This window comes from Meles meles, chromosome 14 (genome assembly GCF_922984935.1).
Source record: "Meles meles chromosome 14, mMelMel3.1 paternal haplotype, whole genome shotgun sequence".
NCBI lineage: Eukaryota > Metazoa > Chordata > Mammalia > Carnivora > Mustelidae > Meles > Meles meles.
In genome coordinates, this window is record NC_060079.1 from 75,235,131 (window position 1) to 75,253,231 (window position 18,101).

The 18,101-nt window shown below is 38.4% G+C and overlaps 1 protein-coding gene across 1 annotated transcript in view; it reads left to right on the top strand.

Moving 5' to 3' along the window:
* The window catches only part of PCCA (propionyl-CoA carboxylase subunit alpha), a 405,590-nt gene that overhangs the window by 15,517 nt on the left and 371,972 nt on the right, over nucleotides 1-18,101 (top strand). The window contains exons 2-4 of the mRNA XM_045978130.1: nucleotides 823-900; nucleotides 5,742-5,789; nucleotides 5,900-5,968. Of these exons, the coding sequence (XP_045834086.1) occupies nucleotides 823-900; nucleotides 5,742-5,789; nucleotides 5,900-5,968 (195 nt within the window). The remainder of the gene's footprint in view (nucleotides 1-822; nucleotides 901-5,741; nucleotides 5,790-5,899; nucleotides 5,969-18,101) is intronic.

An 18,101-nucleotide genomic window follows, 5' to 3' on the forward strand; every position in this document is an offset into this window, starting at 1 on the left:
AGAAATCATGTTCAAGATAACAGCAAACAAAAAGTCGTATTACTTTCCAGTCCCTGTAAGCTCCTTAAAAGCCAAGACTCTTATTTTATGTTGTATGAAGTTCTGTGTGGTATGTGACCTTATGATCCTGCCGTGTCAGTCTGCCTAATCAGACCTTTTTTCAAATTTTATTTGACCCATTGACATTTGTTTTTTTAAAGTTTTCATTTTAATTCCAGTTAACATAAGTTTGTTATATTAGTTTCAGATGAACGGTAAGTGATTCAACGCTTCTATGTATCCTCCCGTGCTTATCACAAGTGCACTCTTTTTTTTAAGTTTTTATTTATTTATTTGACAGACAGAGATCACAAGTAGGCAGAAAGGCAGGCAGAGAGAGAGAGGGGGGAAACAGGCTCCCTGGTGAGCCGAGAGCCCAATGTGGGGTTCGATCCCAGGACCCTGGGATCATGACCTGAGCTGAAGGCAGAGGCTTTAACCCACTGAGCCACCCAGGCGCCCCACAAGTGCACTCTAATCCCCCACCCCTCTGGTAACCGTCAGTTCTCCATAATTAAGATTGACCCGTTGACTCTTATTTTACTTTTCTAGAGATCCTTCTGATGCCCTTTGGTTTCTTTTGGGTGCCAAAGGGATATGTCTGAAATTAGGATTTATCTTCCACAGTTATGGCATGTGGCTTGGAACTACATGTATTGATTGGTAAAATATTTTAGGTAGAAGCAGAGTGGAAGAATTAGCCTGAAAAAATTATTTTTAAAGCCCATTCAAGTATCTGTAATTCATTTCACTTATTTTTTTTATTTTTTATTTTTTTGGTAGCATGTTCCACACTACTCAAGACCGCACTTAATGGTGTCCCGTTGTCTCTGTTCAGCAGGATATGATTCTAATGAAAAAGTAAGTATTTAAATACTTGAATAGCAAAGTTATAATGGTTTTACTTTGTCTCCATGCTGTGTTCACTGGACAGATTGTAAATGTTATTAATGATGTATAATTACTGCTCTAATGTCATAGGTTTTATATGTGCTCAATCTTCCTTTCTTCATTGTGGGCCACAATCTGAGTCTTAAATTTTGGTGTCTGTACCAAAAATTGAATAAATTTATAGTGTTTCCCTTGTTTTCAGTAGAGTAACATAACATTCTTAAATTCTGGTCATTTGAGAGATTTTGATTAAACTATTGATTTTTTTTTCCCCCCACTTAATATTTATAGGATTAATTTTGAAGGCATTTTTATATATTGTAAATTTTGGGACAAGGGAATTCCAGTGAAAATCCTGATACAGGATAATGGTTGAGGCTGTAATATGAGATGGGTAGACCTAGAAGTGGTGATTGTGGAGGTAAAACATAATTTGTGACAGCGAAGGCCTCAGAGGGCAGAAGGGAGTTTTGGTTAAGAGAGAGTTCAGGTCGAATGTCATGAAGGTCAAACTGGTGAATGATTATTTGAGAATGAAGTAGCTGAGGTATGTTCTAGATCATATCTTGAAGTAAATAAAACTCAAAAGAATCTGGAGGCTTGGAGGGACGCTGGGGTGGCTCAGTTCAGTTAAGCGTCTGCCTTGGGCTCAGGTTACGATCCCAGGGATCTGGGATCAAGCCCTGTATCAGACTCCTTGTTCAGTAGGGAACCTGCTTCTCCCTCTGCCTGCCACTCCCCCTGCTTGTGTGCGTGCTCTCTCTTTCTCTCTGACAAATAAATTAATAAAATCTTAAAAATAAATTCTGGAGGCTTGGAGAAAGGGTCTAGTTCCTTGTAGTTGAGTAGCAATATAGTGACACAGTTGCAGGGCATATCATTTTAAATTTTCTCATAGTCACATTAAAAACATTTTCAACAGTATGTTTCAATTCTCTATCCAAAGTGTTACTTTTTGTATTGATTATATATTGAAATATCAGTAAGATACTTTACATTCTTCTTTTTGTTTTGTACCAAACCTACTCAATCTAGTATATAATTTTATACATCTGGCATTTTGATTCAGTTAGCCACATTTGAAGAGCTCAGGAACCTTATGTAGCTGGTGGTTACTTTATTGGACAGCACTGATCCAGATGAATTAGCTGTGATAAACTCCCTGTTATGAAATCCATGTTTCTTAATTTTTTTAATTTTTGAAGATTTATTTGAGTGAGTAGGGGGAAGGGTAGAGGGAGAGAATGTCAAGCCAACTCCCTGCTGCGCATAGAGCTGGACACGGGCCCACGACCCATGAGATCATGACCTGAGCTGAAAACAAGAGTTCGATGCTTGACCAACTGAGCTACCCAGGTGCCCTGAAATCCATGGTTTAATATGAAAACTTCAGCATGGATAGTATGCCTTGGGGTGCTTGTATGTGTGTGTATTTCTGCACGTGTGTTGAGTTCAGTCTAGTAGTGAGCTGTCCTAACTGGAAACATTGCACAGGGTGGTTAGCTAGTACTTGTACTAGAGGTCACAGTCCGAGTGGGGGAGCAGTCCAGAATACTACAAAGGGTCCAGCTATCTTTCTCCCTGGTGGCTCTGGTAGCCTTCCTCGTTAGCTCTAATAGTTGTTAGAAATGGGCTGTCATTGATGAAATTAGTGCTATGCAAGATACGTCTTCTGGCTCTTACTTAGTATTAATTCTTAGCTCCTGAAGGAGCAGAATGGAAGAGTCTAGTTGGCCTTTGTTTTTTTTTTTTTTTTTAAAGATTTTATCTATTCAGTTGACACAGAGACATAGCAAGAGGGAGTGCAAGTAGGGGAAATGGGAGAGGGAGAAGCAGGATGACCTGAGCCAAAGGCAGACGCTTATTAGCTTAACAACTGAACCACCCAGGCGCCCACGGCCTTCCATTCTTTACCTTTAAGATAGAACCTAAGCTTGATCCATAAATGAAGTCCTGTATGCAGCTGCTTGTCTGGGGGTTCTCCATAGCTTGAGTCTGACAGTATGACGAGCCAAATCAGATTATTGATGTATTTGCTTGAGGTGAAACTTTCATGCAGTCTGTTGGAGCATTACAGAGTGAAGGAAATTGAGACTTCACTGAGCTTATCCAGAAAATTTTAAGATCCTTTTTAATGCTTTTTTGTTTTTAAAAGATTTTATTTATTTATTTGAGAGAGAGCGCTCAAGAGTGGGATGAGGGGCAGAGGGAGAAGCAGACTCCCCACTGAGCAGGGAGCCCAGTGTGGGGCGGGATCCCGACTCTGGGATTATGACCTGAGCTGAAGGCAGATGCTTAACTGACTGAGCCACCCAAGAGCCCCACTTAAGATCCTTTTCATGTCTGCTCATAAATGTCTGTATGTGTGGCAGAGTTTGGTTTGAGACTTGTTTTTGCCATAACCTCATAGTGAGCTTATAATAATAGCTGATTCACGCCTCACCTTGGTGGCCACTGGTAATTACTAAAAATAAATGTATGTGGCTATCTTGGGTTAGGAAATTTACAGTACTCCTCCCCCTCTTGGAATCTACTGAGGTGCATATTTTGTTGTAAATGTCTGAAATCAGATCTGCCTGCTGTCTTTGCTGATGTGTCTGGGAGTGAATGGTCAAGAAAGAATTCTTGAGATGTGCATAAAAGGTGGTTTTATAAAAGCACAGGGCAGGACCCATGGGCAGAAAGGACTGCACTGGGTTTGTGGGGAGGGACTGCCCATATACCTTCAAGTTGGGAGACGGTTAGGGATAACGGAAGTGAGTAAGGACTTTGGAAGCAAGGTTTCCAGGGCCTTGAGGGTCATTTGCTGTTGTCTCATAAAATTAGTCATGACACCCTGCAGGTGGATACCAGTGTGCCAGATGTTTGGAGGATGATTGCTAACCTCTGTCTTGGGGGGAGGGGGCTGGAGAGAAAGGAAATCTCCAAAGGGATTTTAATATGCTAAAGAAGACTAACAGGATACCGGAGGTGGGGCTAATGTCAAGCTAAGGTTACCTTCTGCCCCGAGCAAAGTACTGACCTTGAGGCAGTTGAGTTCCTGCAGGAAGGTCACTCTGTTTGTCCCAGGCACTTGGCCGTGGGCCGTAAGTTGTGAGGAAGTTTAATTTTTTCTCTGTTTCTTCTGCCTTCATTCTCCACGTCATTGGCCAGCTCTTTTGCTGTACTGTTTCCTGAGGTAATTGTGGAGGAACTGTGTGGCATGCTTAGTCATGAAAAAGTCTGTGATACTTTTTGGCCCCTGGTGGTGGTTCCGTCTGTGAGGCTTTCAGACCACATTGAAGGCTTGCCATCATGTAGAGGGCCTTTCTGCTTCTAGGAATTCTTGCTTATAGCCATTCATTAAATACTCTACTCTTTTTTCTACTTTATTATTCCTGTCTTTTTTTTTTTCTTTTTAAAGATTTTATTTATTTATTTGACCGACAGAGATCAAAAGTAGGCAGAGAGGCACGCAGAGAGAGGGGGAAGCAGGGTCCCTGCTGAGCCAAGAGCCCTATGTGGGGCTCGATCCCAGGACCCTGGGATCATGACCCGAGCCGAAGGCAGGGGCCTTAACCCACTGAGCCACCCAGGCGCCCCTAAAAATGTACATTTTAAAATGAAGTTCAGAGAAGTATAATTTTTTTTTTTTTTAATATTCTTTTCAACAGGGATTTACCATGACCACTTGGGTGTAGAATGGCAGATGATTTTGCAGTCTCAGGCTGGGGGTGAGATTAGGATATTTTAAGGGCCCATCTGTGCAAGGCTCTGAATGATGCAGGGTTCTGTCAGGTTAGGAGTTTACCAATTTTTAAGGCAGAGACATGTCTCAGTTTGGTGGAATAAGCCATGTGTGACATGAAGGTTAGGCCAAGACTTTGAAAGCCTTTTCTGATGCTGATATTGTGACTCCCTGTTGGGTTAAAATACTGCTTTCAGTTATGTAAGAGGACTTTTAAGATCATATATGGCTTTAACTGTCTTTTGGAAATGTAACTAAAACTTTTTCTATAGTTCTATTTAACTTATAATAATTCACTAACCCAGAGATAATTGCATACTAAAATGTATCCAAATTACTTATAATTGTGTTTCTTTAAAAGGAGTAGCCTGTACAATTTTAGAATAGTAAGAGAACCATATTAGTTTCCCCCTTAGAATGTTATCAGTTTACATGTGGAAGTAAAGACTTGCAGAGACTGATTTGCTTCAAGTCAGATAGGTTATTGTTAGTGGCAAAGCTGGGCTAAGAGTTGAGGTCTCTAGCTCCACCCAGAGTGGATCATCTCCATTATGAGGCATCAGCCGCTTCAAAATGGGGCTATATTGTATTCAAATCGCATAACCTGCGTGGTCGGGGAATCTTTGGGTATAAGCATAATTAGTTTCTATTCTGAGTTACTGAAAATATCATTTAATGCCCAACAAAGATGATGGAAAAATTAGACTTTCCTTTGATGAACAACTCATGACCTTAGAATGTCCCTGAATCTAGAATATATATTACCAAGTAAGTGGTCAAGCAGTTCTATCTAAAGTTTTTTAGCATTCAGAAATATCATTTGAAGATTATCTTTTGGCAAGAGAATTTATAAATATCCCCTTAGTCTACTTATGATTTAATTAGTTGATGCTTTAACAGAGTGATTACAGGGCCAGATCCTACCAGATGAGTTTAATGGCAGCCTGGTTGTGGATGAACATATGTATAATATTTAATGCTACTCTAGGAAGTGATGTTTTTTAGGATCACATCCAGAGTTGTGGGAAAGCTTGTTTTCCAAAGTGAGAGTAACAATTTCTTACGTGTGTTTTTCTCTCTTTAGACTTTTGATAAAATTCTTATTGCTAATAGAGGAGAAATTGCATGTAGGGTGAGTAGAATTTTAATCTTACTTTTCCATTTTCCTTTGTGAATTTTATTATTAAATCCCTTTAAATCCAAATCCCTGATAATAAATAATGTTTATGTATTTTAAAATAGGTTATTAAAACTTGCAAGAAGATGGGCATTAAGACGGTTGCTATCCATAGTGATGTTGATGCTAGTTCTGTAAGTATATTTTTGCTTTATTTGAATCAGGACCTTATTTATTTGTAGTTAAAAAAAAAAAAGGTAGAAGATGTAGTTCTTTCCCCCCCTTGGCTCGAAAAGGATACACACAATTAAAAAAAAAAATTACTGACTCCTGCATTAAGCAAAATGGAAACATCAAAATGTCTTTAATATGTGTCTAAACTTTTTCCCCCCAAGGTTTTAAAAACTTAGAGTTTAAAAATTGCTAGACTTGGTTGCTAACCACGAAGTAGATTTGAGCAAAGCTTGAGGAAGTTCAATTCAAAGATTCATTAGCTGTTTATACCATGCTGCCTTTTTTTTTTCCATTTTATTTATTTTTTCAGCGTAACAGTACTCATTGTTTTTGCACAACACCCAGTGCTCCATGCAAAACGTGCCCTCCCTACCATGCTGCCTTTTGAGAGCACATTTTCCCACAGCTGAATTCTGGTTAATTGTTTTAACCTTCCTGAATGCTTCGTATTCAGTTGAAAATTTGATAAAAGAAGGATAGGCTAATACTAATTGAACATAGACACAAGGAATAGTATAAAGCAGTGAATGATACATTATTTTATTGGGAATTTTTAACCATAGCAGGCATTTTTAGCAATAATAAACTATGAAGGAGTAGAAAAAAAATCCGTTGAGAAAAGAATGTAAATTATTGGAACTTTAGGGGATAAAATATAAGAAGTTGTACTTTAATGTAAGTGTTTTTCATTCTTGCACACTACTTTTGGTAACAAGACCTATTGGTAATGTCAGCTTTTACTTTATAGTAGTATAATGGAAATTTTGAGTATTTGTGATTTCTTGTTTTACCTATACAATGTTGTTCATTTAGCTCAATTGTGACTGTCTTCCTTCTTTAAAATAAGAGGAGAACCCTTGCAAGCTTCTCTAATTTCCTGAAAATAAAGGTTAAGTATTTATCTTGTTTATTTGACAGATACATTTAAAATAGTTATTGTTTACTTAAAAACACTTAAATGAAGCAATTAAATAAACTTATTTTATGTATGTATTTTTTTTTTTTTAATAGTGGTTTCTGGCCTCTTTGCTAATAATTTGTTTTAACTGATAACTTCAATAGTAGTTTATATTCCTTACAAGATAGTCATGAAATAATGAGAAAACTATTACTTTAATCTCTTTCTTGATCACTAAACTAAGGCATTTATCAACAGCAAATTCCTTTAGAAAAAATTTTGGGTCACCCTAAGGCTAGTAATAGATTTAAAGTTCCTCCTCCTTGGGACGCCTAGCTGGCTCTGTTGGTGGAGTGTGCCACTCTTGATCTTGGGATTGTGAGTCTGAGTCCTGCATTGGGTGGAAAGATTACTTTCAAATCTTAAAAACAAAACAACAACAACAACAATAAAAAAAACCCAGGTGCGCCTGGGCGGCTCAGTGGGTTAAAGCCTCTGCCTTCGGCTCAGGTCATGATTACAGGACCCTGGGATCGAGCCTCACATCAGGCTCTCTGCTCAGCGGGGAGCCTGCTTCCTCTACTCTCTCTCTCTGCCTACTTGTGATCTCTGTCAAATAAATAAATAAAATCTTAAAAAAAAAAAAAAACCAAAATCCTGACAACAAAACCCTCTCCTTGTTCTGTGTTCATTTTCATTGTGTTCATGAGATATTTTCATTCATGGATGAATTGGGAGAGAAAAAGGTTTGAATTGTGGACAGTCACTGTTTTTACATCAAGTCTGATAGTAACCTTTTACTTATTTTTTCTCATGTCAAAGTACAGGTAGTTCTCTATCCTGTGTTCTCATGAAGAGGACTGTTGGCATGGATTGGTCCAGAATTATATTTTGATTTTTTTCATGTTTATATTTCAGTGTTGGTGTTCTAGCCCCTAATAGCATGACTACCTTTTCCCATTCTTAAATTTCTTTCTTTCTTTCTTTTTTTTTTTTTTTTTAAAGATTTTACTGATTTATTTGAGAGAGACAGTGAGAGAGAGCATGAGAGGGGAGAAGGTCAGAGGGAGAAGCAGACTCCCCGTGGAGCTGGGAGCCCCAAGTGGGACTCGATCCTAGGACTCCAGAATCATGACCTGAGCCAAAGCCAGTCACTTAACCAACTGAGCCACCCAGGCGCCCCCCATTCTTAAATTTTTGGTTTTGTGTTCTTGTTAGGTGGAAGCTAGACATGACCAGGGGAAGGAGTGCCCTGAGACAGAGTCCCAAGTCTGTCAAGTGAAATGATAGAGACATGAACTAGAGGCAAGGATCAGGATAAGTAAGCTACACATTAAAAGTCTGGGAGCACAATATCCTGACCCTGTGGCTTCCAAGGCCTTGGGACTGACAGACCAAAGAGCCCCAATTGCAGAAAATGTGCTCTCCTCTTCCTCTGCTCCAGGGTAACCCCTAGACTCATAAGACTTGCTTCATGGGTAGAGCCCCCTGCTCCTGCCATGGAGAAAGTCTGCCTTGACAGATACTAACCTTGTAGGGTCAAACCTCCTCCTTCCAACCTGTGGGAGGAGTTTCTGAAGCTGTTGAAGCCTTCCTGCATTAGAGACATCTGTCCTGTCTGTCATAGCTCCTCACAGCCGAGAGAGACCAGTAATACCCAGTCCTAAACGACCCAGAGGACTTCCTGCTCTCCCACCTTGAGAGGGTAGTTTCAGCTTTACTGAAGTGCTTTGCACTTGCTACTTTCAGGCTGTCTTTATTCGAATGCTGGTCCTCATGTAAATCTTCTCGTGGCGAATCCAAGTACCCAGACCTCCATTCACAGAACACAGACTCTCTCACTCGTAACATTCTGATCTAGAGCTAGATGTCCCTTTCCAGGCTTTGAAAAAACTCGTTTCAAAAGAGATGGTCTAAGTTTTAAGATGGCCTTTCATATCCTTCTAAAGCAGAGATGGTAGTTTCATATAGTAAAGACTTTTAGTCACTTTTTGCTGAAAGTGGAAAGGAAATGAGTCTACCAGATACTACAATACATCATTTAGAACAAGACTGACCAGGCCCCTTCAATGGAAGCATGAATGCTCAGCCAAAACTTCTCTTAGTATGATCTGCTTTAAGTCCTTTACTAAAAAGGTACTGTTCAGGATAATAACGCTAGTTGGAATGTTCGAAGTTCAATTTAGGCCTCAGCAGTAGAGCCATAGCTGCTATTTGCTTTCTGTGTCAGTCTCAAGAAAGCCACAGGGATGAGTTCCTCTGACAGTTTATTTTGCTTCCTTCATGTATGATTGAAAAAGTTTACCATTGAAAGAGTTTACCATCATATCTAATGGGCTTTACAGTATGGGTAATCTGAACAAAGTGTGCTTTCAGATGTCTTGTTAATGTTGCAATGTTTGTTTTCAAGAGGTGAGCATCGAAAATGTTACTTGGAGTACAAAAGTCTTATGTGTCTTATATATATGTTAATTTCTTCTTCTTTTTTTTAAGATTTTATTTATTTATTTGACAGACAGAGATCTCAAGTAGGCAGAGAGGCAGGCAGAGAGAGAGAGAGAGAGAGAGAGAGAGAGGGAAGCAGGCTCCCTGCTGAGCAAAGAGCCCAATACGGGGCTCCATCCCAGGACCCTGAGACCATGACCTGAGCTGAAGGCAGAGGCTTTAACCCACTGAGCCACCTAGGCGCCCCTTATATGTTAATTTCTTAAATGGAAATGTAAATATTGCAGTAGGAAAATACTGCAACAATTGATTGTTTTTAAGTGGCAAGTTAATAGTTTTCACAGACAATTTTTTAACATTTAAGCGGAGGTGGGGGGGGGAGAACGGATAACACTACAACTGTTAAGCAGTAAGTATCTTGCAAACAATGTGTAATGGAAAAAAATTGGCTTTTAAAGAAGATTATGTAGTTTTTCCCATGGGTCCTCTTTCCCTTGTCCTTTTCTTTAAAATTGTCTTCAGTATTCTTATCTTTTTTTGCTCTTCTGTGTGAATTTTAGGATAAGCTTATTAAATTAGGCACATCCACCAGTGTTTAGCTCTTGTCTTTGTGTAAACATAAACTTTCATTTCTCTTGGATAAATACCTAGGAGTGGAATTGAGCGGCAAAGCAAGCTTTTCCTGTTTGGATAGTTAATCTGTTTGTAGAGAAACGTATTTTAGACTTTGCAAGTCTCCTTTGTATGGTCTCCTTTCCATGTGCTTTTCCTTCTTTTTCTTAGGACCCTTTAGAAATGAAAAAATCATTCGTAGCTTGTGGGCTATAAAAAACAAAAGACCTGGGCGCCTGGGTGGCTCTGTTGTTAAGTGTCTGCTTTAGGCTCAGGTCATAATCCCAGGTTCCTGGGTTCCAGCCCCACATTGGGTTCCCTGCTCAGCAGGAAGCCTGCTTCTCCCTCTCCCATTCCCCCTGCTTGTGTTTCCTCTCTTGCTGTGTCTCTTTCTGTCAAATAAATAAATAAAATCTAACAAAACAAAACAAAACCCCAAAACACCAAAACTGTCCTTAGATTGGATTTGGCCTGTGGGTGGGTGGTATTTTGCTGACTCCTGGCACAAATGCATGTTTCTAAGAAGCTGCCAAACAGTTGTCCTACATGATTGTGCCATATTCTTGATTGTGCCATATTGTTCCCATCAATAAGGTGTTAGTGTTCATGTTGCTCCATATCCTTGCCCGCACTTGGTTTTATCAGTCCTTTTGATTTTTGCTCTTCTACTGGTGATGATGTGCTTTCTCATTGTAGTTTTAATTTAAATTCTCTGATGAATATTGATGTTGAATATGTTTTTATATCAATCGCTATTTATATTCTTGTTTGTTCAGACATATAATTGGAAGAGTAGTACAGTGAAGACTTGTAGACCCTTTGCCTCGATTCACCAGTTGTTAACATTTTGATATATTTGCTTATATCTGTATCTGTATGTATGAATATAAGTATATATTATGTTTCTTTTTCTTCCTCCCCCCCTTTTTTTTTGCTAAAGAATTTGAAATTATGTAACAGACACTGTGGCATCTCACCCCTAAATACTTTAGTTTTAATTTCCAGGGAAAGGATATTCTCTTACATATACCTTATCAAAGCTAGGAAAATTACAAGTTATTCTGTAATATAATATGCAAACTGTATTTGGATTTCCCAACTTGTCTCCAGGTCTTAAATTTAAAATACATATTTTAATATATTTAAGATTTAAATATATTAAAATATAGTAAAACAATATTTAATATTAAATTAATACAATAAATATATTTAATTTAATATTAAATATACTTATATATTAAAGTTTTAAATATCTTATTTTATTTTTAAAGATTTTATTTATTTATTTGCCAGAGAGAGAGAGCAAGCGAGCGTAGGCAGGCAGAGTGGCAGCAGAGGCAAAGGGAGAAGCAGGCTCCCTGCTGAGCAAGGAGCCCGATGCGGGACTCGATCCCAGGATCCTGGGATCATGACCTGAGCTGAAGGCAGCGGCTTAACCAACTGAGCCACCCAGGCGTCCCTAAAGATTTAAATATTTTAAATTTTCTTCTCCCTCTGTCACTCCTGTTTATTCTCTCTCCCTCTCTCTCTCTTGCTTTAAACAAATATATATATTTTTAAATTTATGAGTGAAAGAGAGAGGGAGAGGGAACAGGCAGGAGGAGTGGCAGAGGGAGAGGAAGAAGCAGGCTCCCCACTGAGCAGGGAGCCCGATGCAGGGCTTGATTCCAGGGCCCTGAGATCATGACCTGAGCCGAAGGCAGATGCTTAATCCAACTGAGCCACCCAGACACCCCAAATGTCTTTTTTTTAATGTATGCTCTACACCCAATATAGGGATTGAACTCATGACATCAAGATAAAGGTGCTCTAATGACTAAGCCATCCAAATAAATGTCTTTTATCTATATCTATATCTATATATTTAACTCAAAGTTCAATCAAGGTTCATGAATTGTATTTGTCTATTATGCATCTTTAGTCTCTTAATCTGAAATAATCCTCCTATCTTGAAATACCTCAGGTCTGTTCCATTTTGAACCTGCTTGTTGGTATTATCTTTTTCTCCTATGTGTTTTTTTTTTTTTAATATTTTATTCATTTGACAGAGAGAAATCACAACTAGGCAGAGAGGCAGGCAGAGAGAGAGGAGGAAGCAGACTCCCTGCGGCGCAGAGAGCCCGATATGGGGCCCGATCCCAGGACCCTGAGATCCTGAGCCAAAGGCAGAGGCTTCTTGTACGTGTTTGAGGCCTCCTGTCATGTCTTGCTCATTTTTAACTATTTATTTTGAAGCTTCTATCCTACTGCTGTAGTATCCCAACTTCCTAGGTGTCTGTTTCTGACTTTTGCTTGCAATGGATGATCTTCTCACATGTGTGGTTTTCGGCTTTTGACTTCTTAATTTGCAGTCTCTGCTGTTGAATCCTCGAATGGTTCGGCTTGCAGTTATGGCCCTGTTGGGTGGGTGCTGTATTTGTTTCTTCCAGGCTCTCCAGGGTATCCTTGATCAGGGACTAATTTCTATATTAATTTACTGGCATAGCATTTGCTGAATAGATTTTTTTAATTTTGAGCCGCAGCAGGTAATTTTAGATATTTGTCTTCTGTGTACTGAGTAGATTGGTATGTTCCCCCTTCTCACTTAGGGCATAACTTTTTGAGCAGCCTGGCCTTGTAGGGAGTTTTCCTTCTAATCTTTAACTCCTTTTCCTGAGAATTAAAACTCTGTTCTTTAAATTTATTTTTTCCTTACTAGATTACCAGTTTATTAAGAAAAGGTATAGTTCTAAAACGGCCAGATGGAAGACCTGAATAGGGAAGGTATGGGGAGAGGATGGGAAGCGTGCGTACCTTCTCTAGGCCCACTACTCTCTTTGAATGCCCACGTGCCCACCAACCCGGTTCTTTCGATCTCGAGATCCCTGCTTCCACTCTCCGTGGTTAGCTGTGATACTGGCTCTGCTGGGGATTGTCTGACTTTCAGCTTCCTCTTTGTTTTTGATCCTTGGGGATTGCTTATAGTTTCTTGTAAGCCAAGTTGCTCATTTAAAGGGTGTCTGTTAAATTCAATCAAGGGTTTCAGGTGCTTGTAGGGAGGGTTTGCAGGTTATCTAGTTGGCTTATTCTTGGATAGTCTTAAAATAGTATGATATCCTATCCTCTGTTGAGGAAGTTGTCCTGCTTTTTTTTGAGAAGTGAAGACTGATAGAGAGCAATATCAAAATCGGACTTAGGAAGGCCTTTCACCGACACTGATGAGATTACTGTGGCTGCGTCCAGGGATTGAGGCCAGAGTCCACCAGCAGTTTAATGGATTACAGTGGGAAATGGTCAGGATAGGAGAAGCAAAATGGGAATTATGCCTCTTACCACGTTATGAATTGTCTTTTATGTGTTCTCCAGGCCCTTATTATTCTTTGGAAGGATTTTTCGAGAATGATAAAGGGAAGATAGGCCTAGTGGAAGACTGTATCCTGCTAGAATTTTGGATTGTGTTGTATCTGCAGGTCAATTTGGGAAGTGTTACTCTCGACCTAAGTCCTCCTATCCATGGACTTGGACATTCCATTTGATGTGGTTCCACTTTGATTGCTTTAATTTCAGCTGTGTTTTGCAGTTTTCAGTGTTTAAGTTTTGTACTTAACTTTGTTATTTTTATTAGTAAGTATTTAGTATTTTTAATATTAGGATTGTAATATTTTAAATTTCAATTTTTATTAATTGCAAGTTAATAGAAGTACAGTCAACTTTGATACATGATCATGTGTTCTGATACCTTGCTGAACTTGTTCATTAGTTCCTGTATATGTATGTGTGTGTGTTTTTTTTTAATAGATCCTTAGGATTATCACTAGAAGACCATGTGCAAATAGAAACAGTTTGACTTCTTTCTTTTCAGTCTGAGTGCTTTTTATTTTGTATTCTTTCTTAATTTTCCTGGCTTTAACCTTCAGAATGATAATTGAAGTAGTGAGAGTAAGCATTTTGTTTTATTCCTCATCTTTGGGGGAAAGCATTCAGTATTTCACAATTAAGTTTGATTTAGCCTCTGGGATTTTCGTAAATTTCCCGTTATCAGGTTGAGGAAATGCCCTGATATTTCTAGATTATTGAGTGTTTTTTCATGACTGGACATTAGACTATTTCAAATGCTTTTTCTGTGTCTACTGAGATGATATGGTTTTTGTCCGTTATTCTATTGATAGGGTATATTACATTAAGTTTTGAATATTAAACCAGCCTTGCATTCCTGGGCTATGTCACACTTGGTCGTGGTGTATAGTTTTTTGTATGTGTTGCTGGATTCATTTTATTAGTGTTTTGTTGAGAATTTTTCATCCCATGATTATAAGAGCTATTAGTCTCTAGTTTTCTTGTGATGGCTTTGTTTTTGGTATCAGAGTGATCTTGGCCTCATAAGTTGGGAAGTGTTCCCTCATATTTCACTGTTTTGGGAAGAGTCTGTGAAGAATTGGCATTAATTATTCCTTAAATGTTTTGGTAGAATTCACCAGTGAAGCCTTCTGGGTTTGGGCTTTTCTCCATGGGAAATTGTGTTTTTTCTTTTATTTTGGAAGATTTTATTTTCTTAAAGATTTTATTTTTAAGTAGTCTCTCCACTTAGCATGGTGTTTGAACTCACAACCCTGAAATCAAGAGTCGAACACCCTATTTACTAAGTCAGGCAGGATCCCTCTGTGGATGGTTTTTCAATTATTAAGTCTCTTGTTACAGGTTTATTTAGATTTTGTTTTTTTGTTAGTCAGTGTCTGTATTTGGTGTCTTTCTAGGAATTTGTCCATTTCATATAACTTACCTAGTTTATTGATAGGATTATAGTATTTCCTTATTTTTGTTTCTGTAAATTTGGTAATAATTTCTTTCATTCCTGATTTTTAGGCACCTGAGTGTTTTTTCCTTGGTCACTTGAACTAAAGGTTTTCAATTTTATTGATATGTTTAAAGAGCCAATATTTGGTCTCATTTTTCTGTTTTTAATTCTTTACCTCATTTATGTTTAGTCTTTATAATTCCCTGTATTCTGCTTGCTCTGGGTTATTTTGCTCTTTTTAAGAGTTCCTTTCCTTTTATTTTTCTTTTCATCTTTATTTATTTATTTATTTATTTATTTTTAGATTTAGTCATTTACTTGAGAGAGAGAGAGAGAGAGCAGAGGGAGAGAGCAATCCAAGCAGACTGTGCTGGGCATGGAATCTGATTCAGGGCTCCAACCCACGACCCTGAGATCATTACTCTCACTGACATCAAGAGTTGGAGGCTAAACTGACTCTGTCACACAGAAAACAAAACAAAACCTTAAAATTTTTTTAAACTATTTTTTAAATTTTTGTTAAAGATTTTATTTATGTATTTGAGAGAGAGAGAGTGAGAAAGCTCATGAGAGGGGAGAAGGTCAGAGGGAGACTCCCTGCGGAGCTGGAAGCCTGATACGGGACTTGATCTGGGGACTCCGAGATCATGACCTGAACAGAAGGCAGTTGCTTGACCAACTGAGCCACCCACGTGCCCTCCCCTTAAACGTTTGTAAGGTAGAAGATGAGGTTGTTGACTTGATGTATGTATGTATATATGTATGTATGTATTTATATTTTTTTAAAAGTTTTTTTTTGACAGCACAAGAAGGGGGGAGCAAGAGAGAGAAGCAGGGTCCCCACTGAGCAGGAAACCCAAGTATTTTGGTATTTTGTTCTACATTTTTATTTTGAAAGTATTTTATTTCCCTTGTGATTTTTTGACCCACTAGTTATTTAGGAGTGTGGTGTTTAATCCACATTATTTGTGAGAGTCCCAAGATTGTCTTCATTCCTCATTTCCAGTTTCCTTCTATTTCGGCTGGACAGCATGCTTTCTATTTCTTTCTTTCTTTCTTTTTTTTTTCTTTAAGATTTTATTTATTTGACAGAGTGTATGTGCACAAGCAGGGTTGAGGGTAGAAGGGGAGGGAGAAGCAGACTCCCTGCTCAGTAGGGAACCTATGTGGGGCTCAATCCCAGGACCCTGAGATCATGACCTGAGCCAATGGCAGACCGTTAACTGACCGAGTCACCCACGCACCCCTCTATTTGTATCTTTTAAAATTTCTTGGTGTTTGTTTTATGGCTTAGCATATGTTCTATCATGGAGACTATTTCATGTGGCCTTAGTAAGAATGTCTGGTCTGCTGTTCTGTGGAGTGTTCTCTAGATGCCTTTTACGACTGGTTGGTTCACTGCAGTATTCAAGTCTTCTGTTTCCTTGTTGATCTTCTGGTTGTTTCGTCCATTATTGAAAGTGAGGTTTAACATGCTTTTAAAAAATGTTAAGTATTTGTTTTGTTTTGTTCGGAGTACAAAATTGGTGATAGTTATAGGCCTGTAACTGTGCATGGAAGAGCCTGCATAAGGTAAGAGATCACTGACTAAGGGACTCTGGGTTGTTACGGAAGGAATGGAGTAGGGTGTTCAGGTAGAGATTCCCACAAGAATTCTTTGCAGTGTCCAGTAAGCAAGAAATTTTGACACTACTAAAATTGCTGTAGACTAAGAGAAAGAAAAATAGATTTCCTTTCTAGAAAATACTTATTTTTTATGAAGCCACTGTAATAACTCAGCAGTCAAAATCTGGGCAAAGATAGTAGTGAAAAATAAAATTACAATGACTGTCATATATTGATAGAAGAATCCTAATAGGAAATAGGGTAACATAATTTATTTAAATAGTACGCTGCAGCCATGTGGAATGTGTTCATGACATTTCAGTATGGTTCAGTATTAGAGACTATTAATCTAATGGAATGTACTAATAAGTTAGTAGAGGGAAACTAGATGATCATCTTGATAGAAGCCGAAATGTCATTACAAGAAATTCACTGTCTTCTTGTAAAATCCTTAGTAAAACAGGATTAGATGCACGCTGCCTTCCCTTAATAAAAAGGTCATACCTCATGGAAGCATTCTTATGAAATTCAGGATGAAGACTGATAGATTTATTATCACTACTATTATTTAACAGCATTTTTTTTTTTTTAAAGATTTTATTTATTTATTTGACCGAGACACAGTGAGAGAGGGAATATAAGCGGGGGGAGTGGGAGAGGGAGAAGCAGGTTCCTGGCTGTGTAGGGAGCCTGATGCAGGGCTTGATCCCAGGACCCTGTGGTCATGACCCAAGCCGAAGGTAGAGGCTTAACGACTGAGCCACCCAGGTGCCCCAATAGTCTTCTAGAAGTGCTAAGTAATGCAGTTAGGCAAGCGTTGTAAAATGGTGGGAGGGAAAGGCAGAAATAGTAAGATTGTATTGAGTTTCTAGTTACAGAGTTAACTGAATAATTCTTCAGAAATAGTTAAAAAAAGTCACTCTGGTAGTTAAATAATATATATAGCTTTCCTGTATATGTATCAACAAGGTGGAAAACACAACTTAAATACAGCTTCATAGAAATAGTGGAAAAGGTAAAACACTTTGATATGAAATTTGTAGGACTTAAATTTCTTCTTTTTGTGTAGGGAAATTGTATAGTATAAATAGTATAAATATTAGTTATTTGAGGGGCACCTGGGTGACTCAGTCATTAAGCATCTGCCTTCAGTTCACATCTGGGTCCTGGGTCCTGAGATCGAGCCTGCTTGGTGGGAAGCCTGCTTTTCCCTCTCCCACTCGCCCTGCTTGTATTGCCTCTCTCTCTATTGCTCTCTCTCTCTCTTTTTCAAATAAATAAATAAAACCTTTAAAAATAGAAATATTAGTTATTTGAAAGTTAATATACTTTTTTTGTTAAATCCTAATATAATGTAATATGGTTTGGGAGGGGGGAGGATTGACAAAGGACTAAATTTGCAGAATGGCCTAGCCAATTCTGTGGAAAATTGAATAGGGACTATTCAATACTATTTTGACAGATATTAAAGTACATTTTAATATTTTACTAGCAGAAATAATTAGGGCCACTCCATAAAACATTGGAGCAAGAAGAGACAAACCTATGGAGTAAATTCATTAGATTTTAGGCAGAGGGCTGCTACAGGAGAACTTCTTGATTTGTTGATGAGGACCTTATTATTATATTGACTGAGAAGGCAGGAGAGGTAAGTTCTAGGGTTTTATGCCACTCATCTGTGATTTTAGGTAATCCCAGGGAAGTTAAGAAGTCTAAAAGATGAGAAATATTTGGGTTTAGTGACTAGGACTTTATAAAT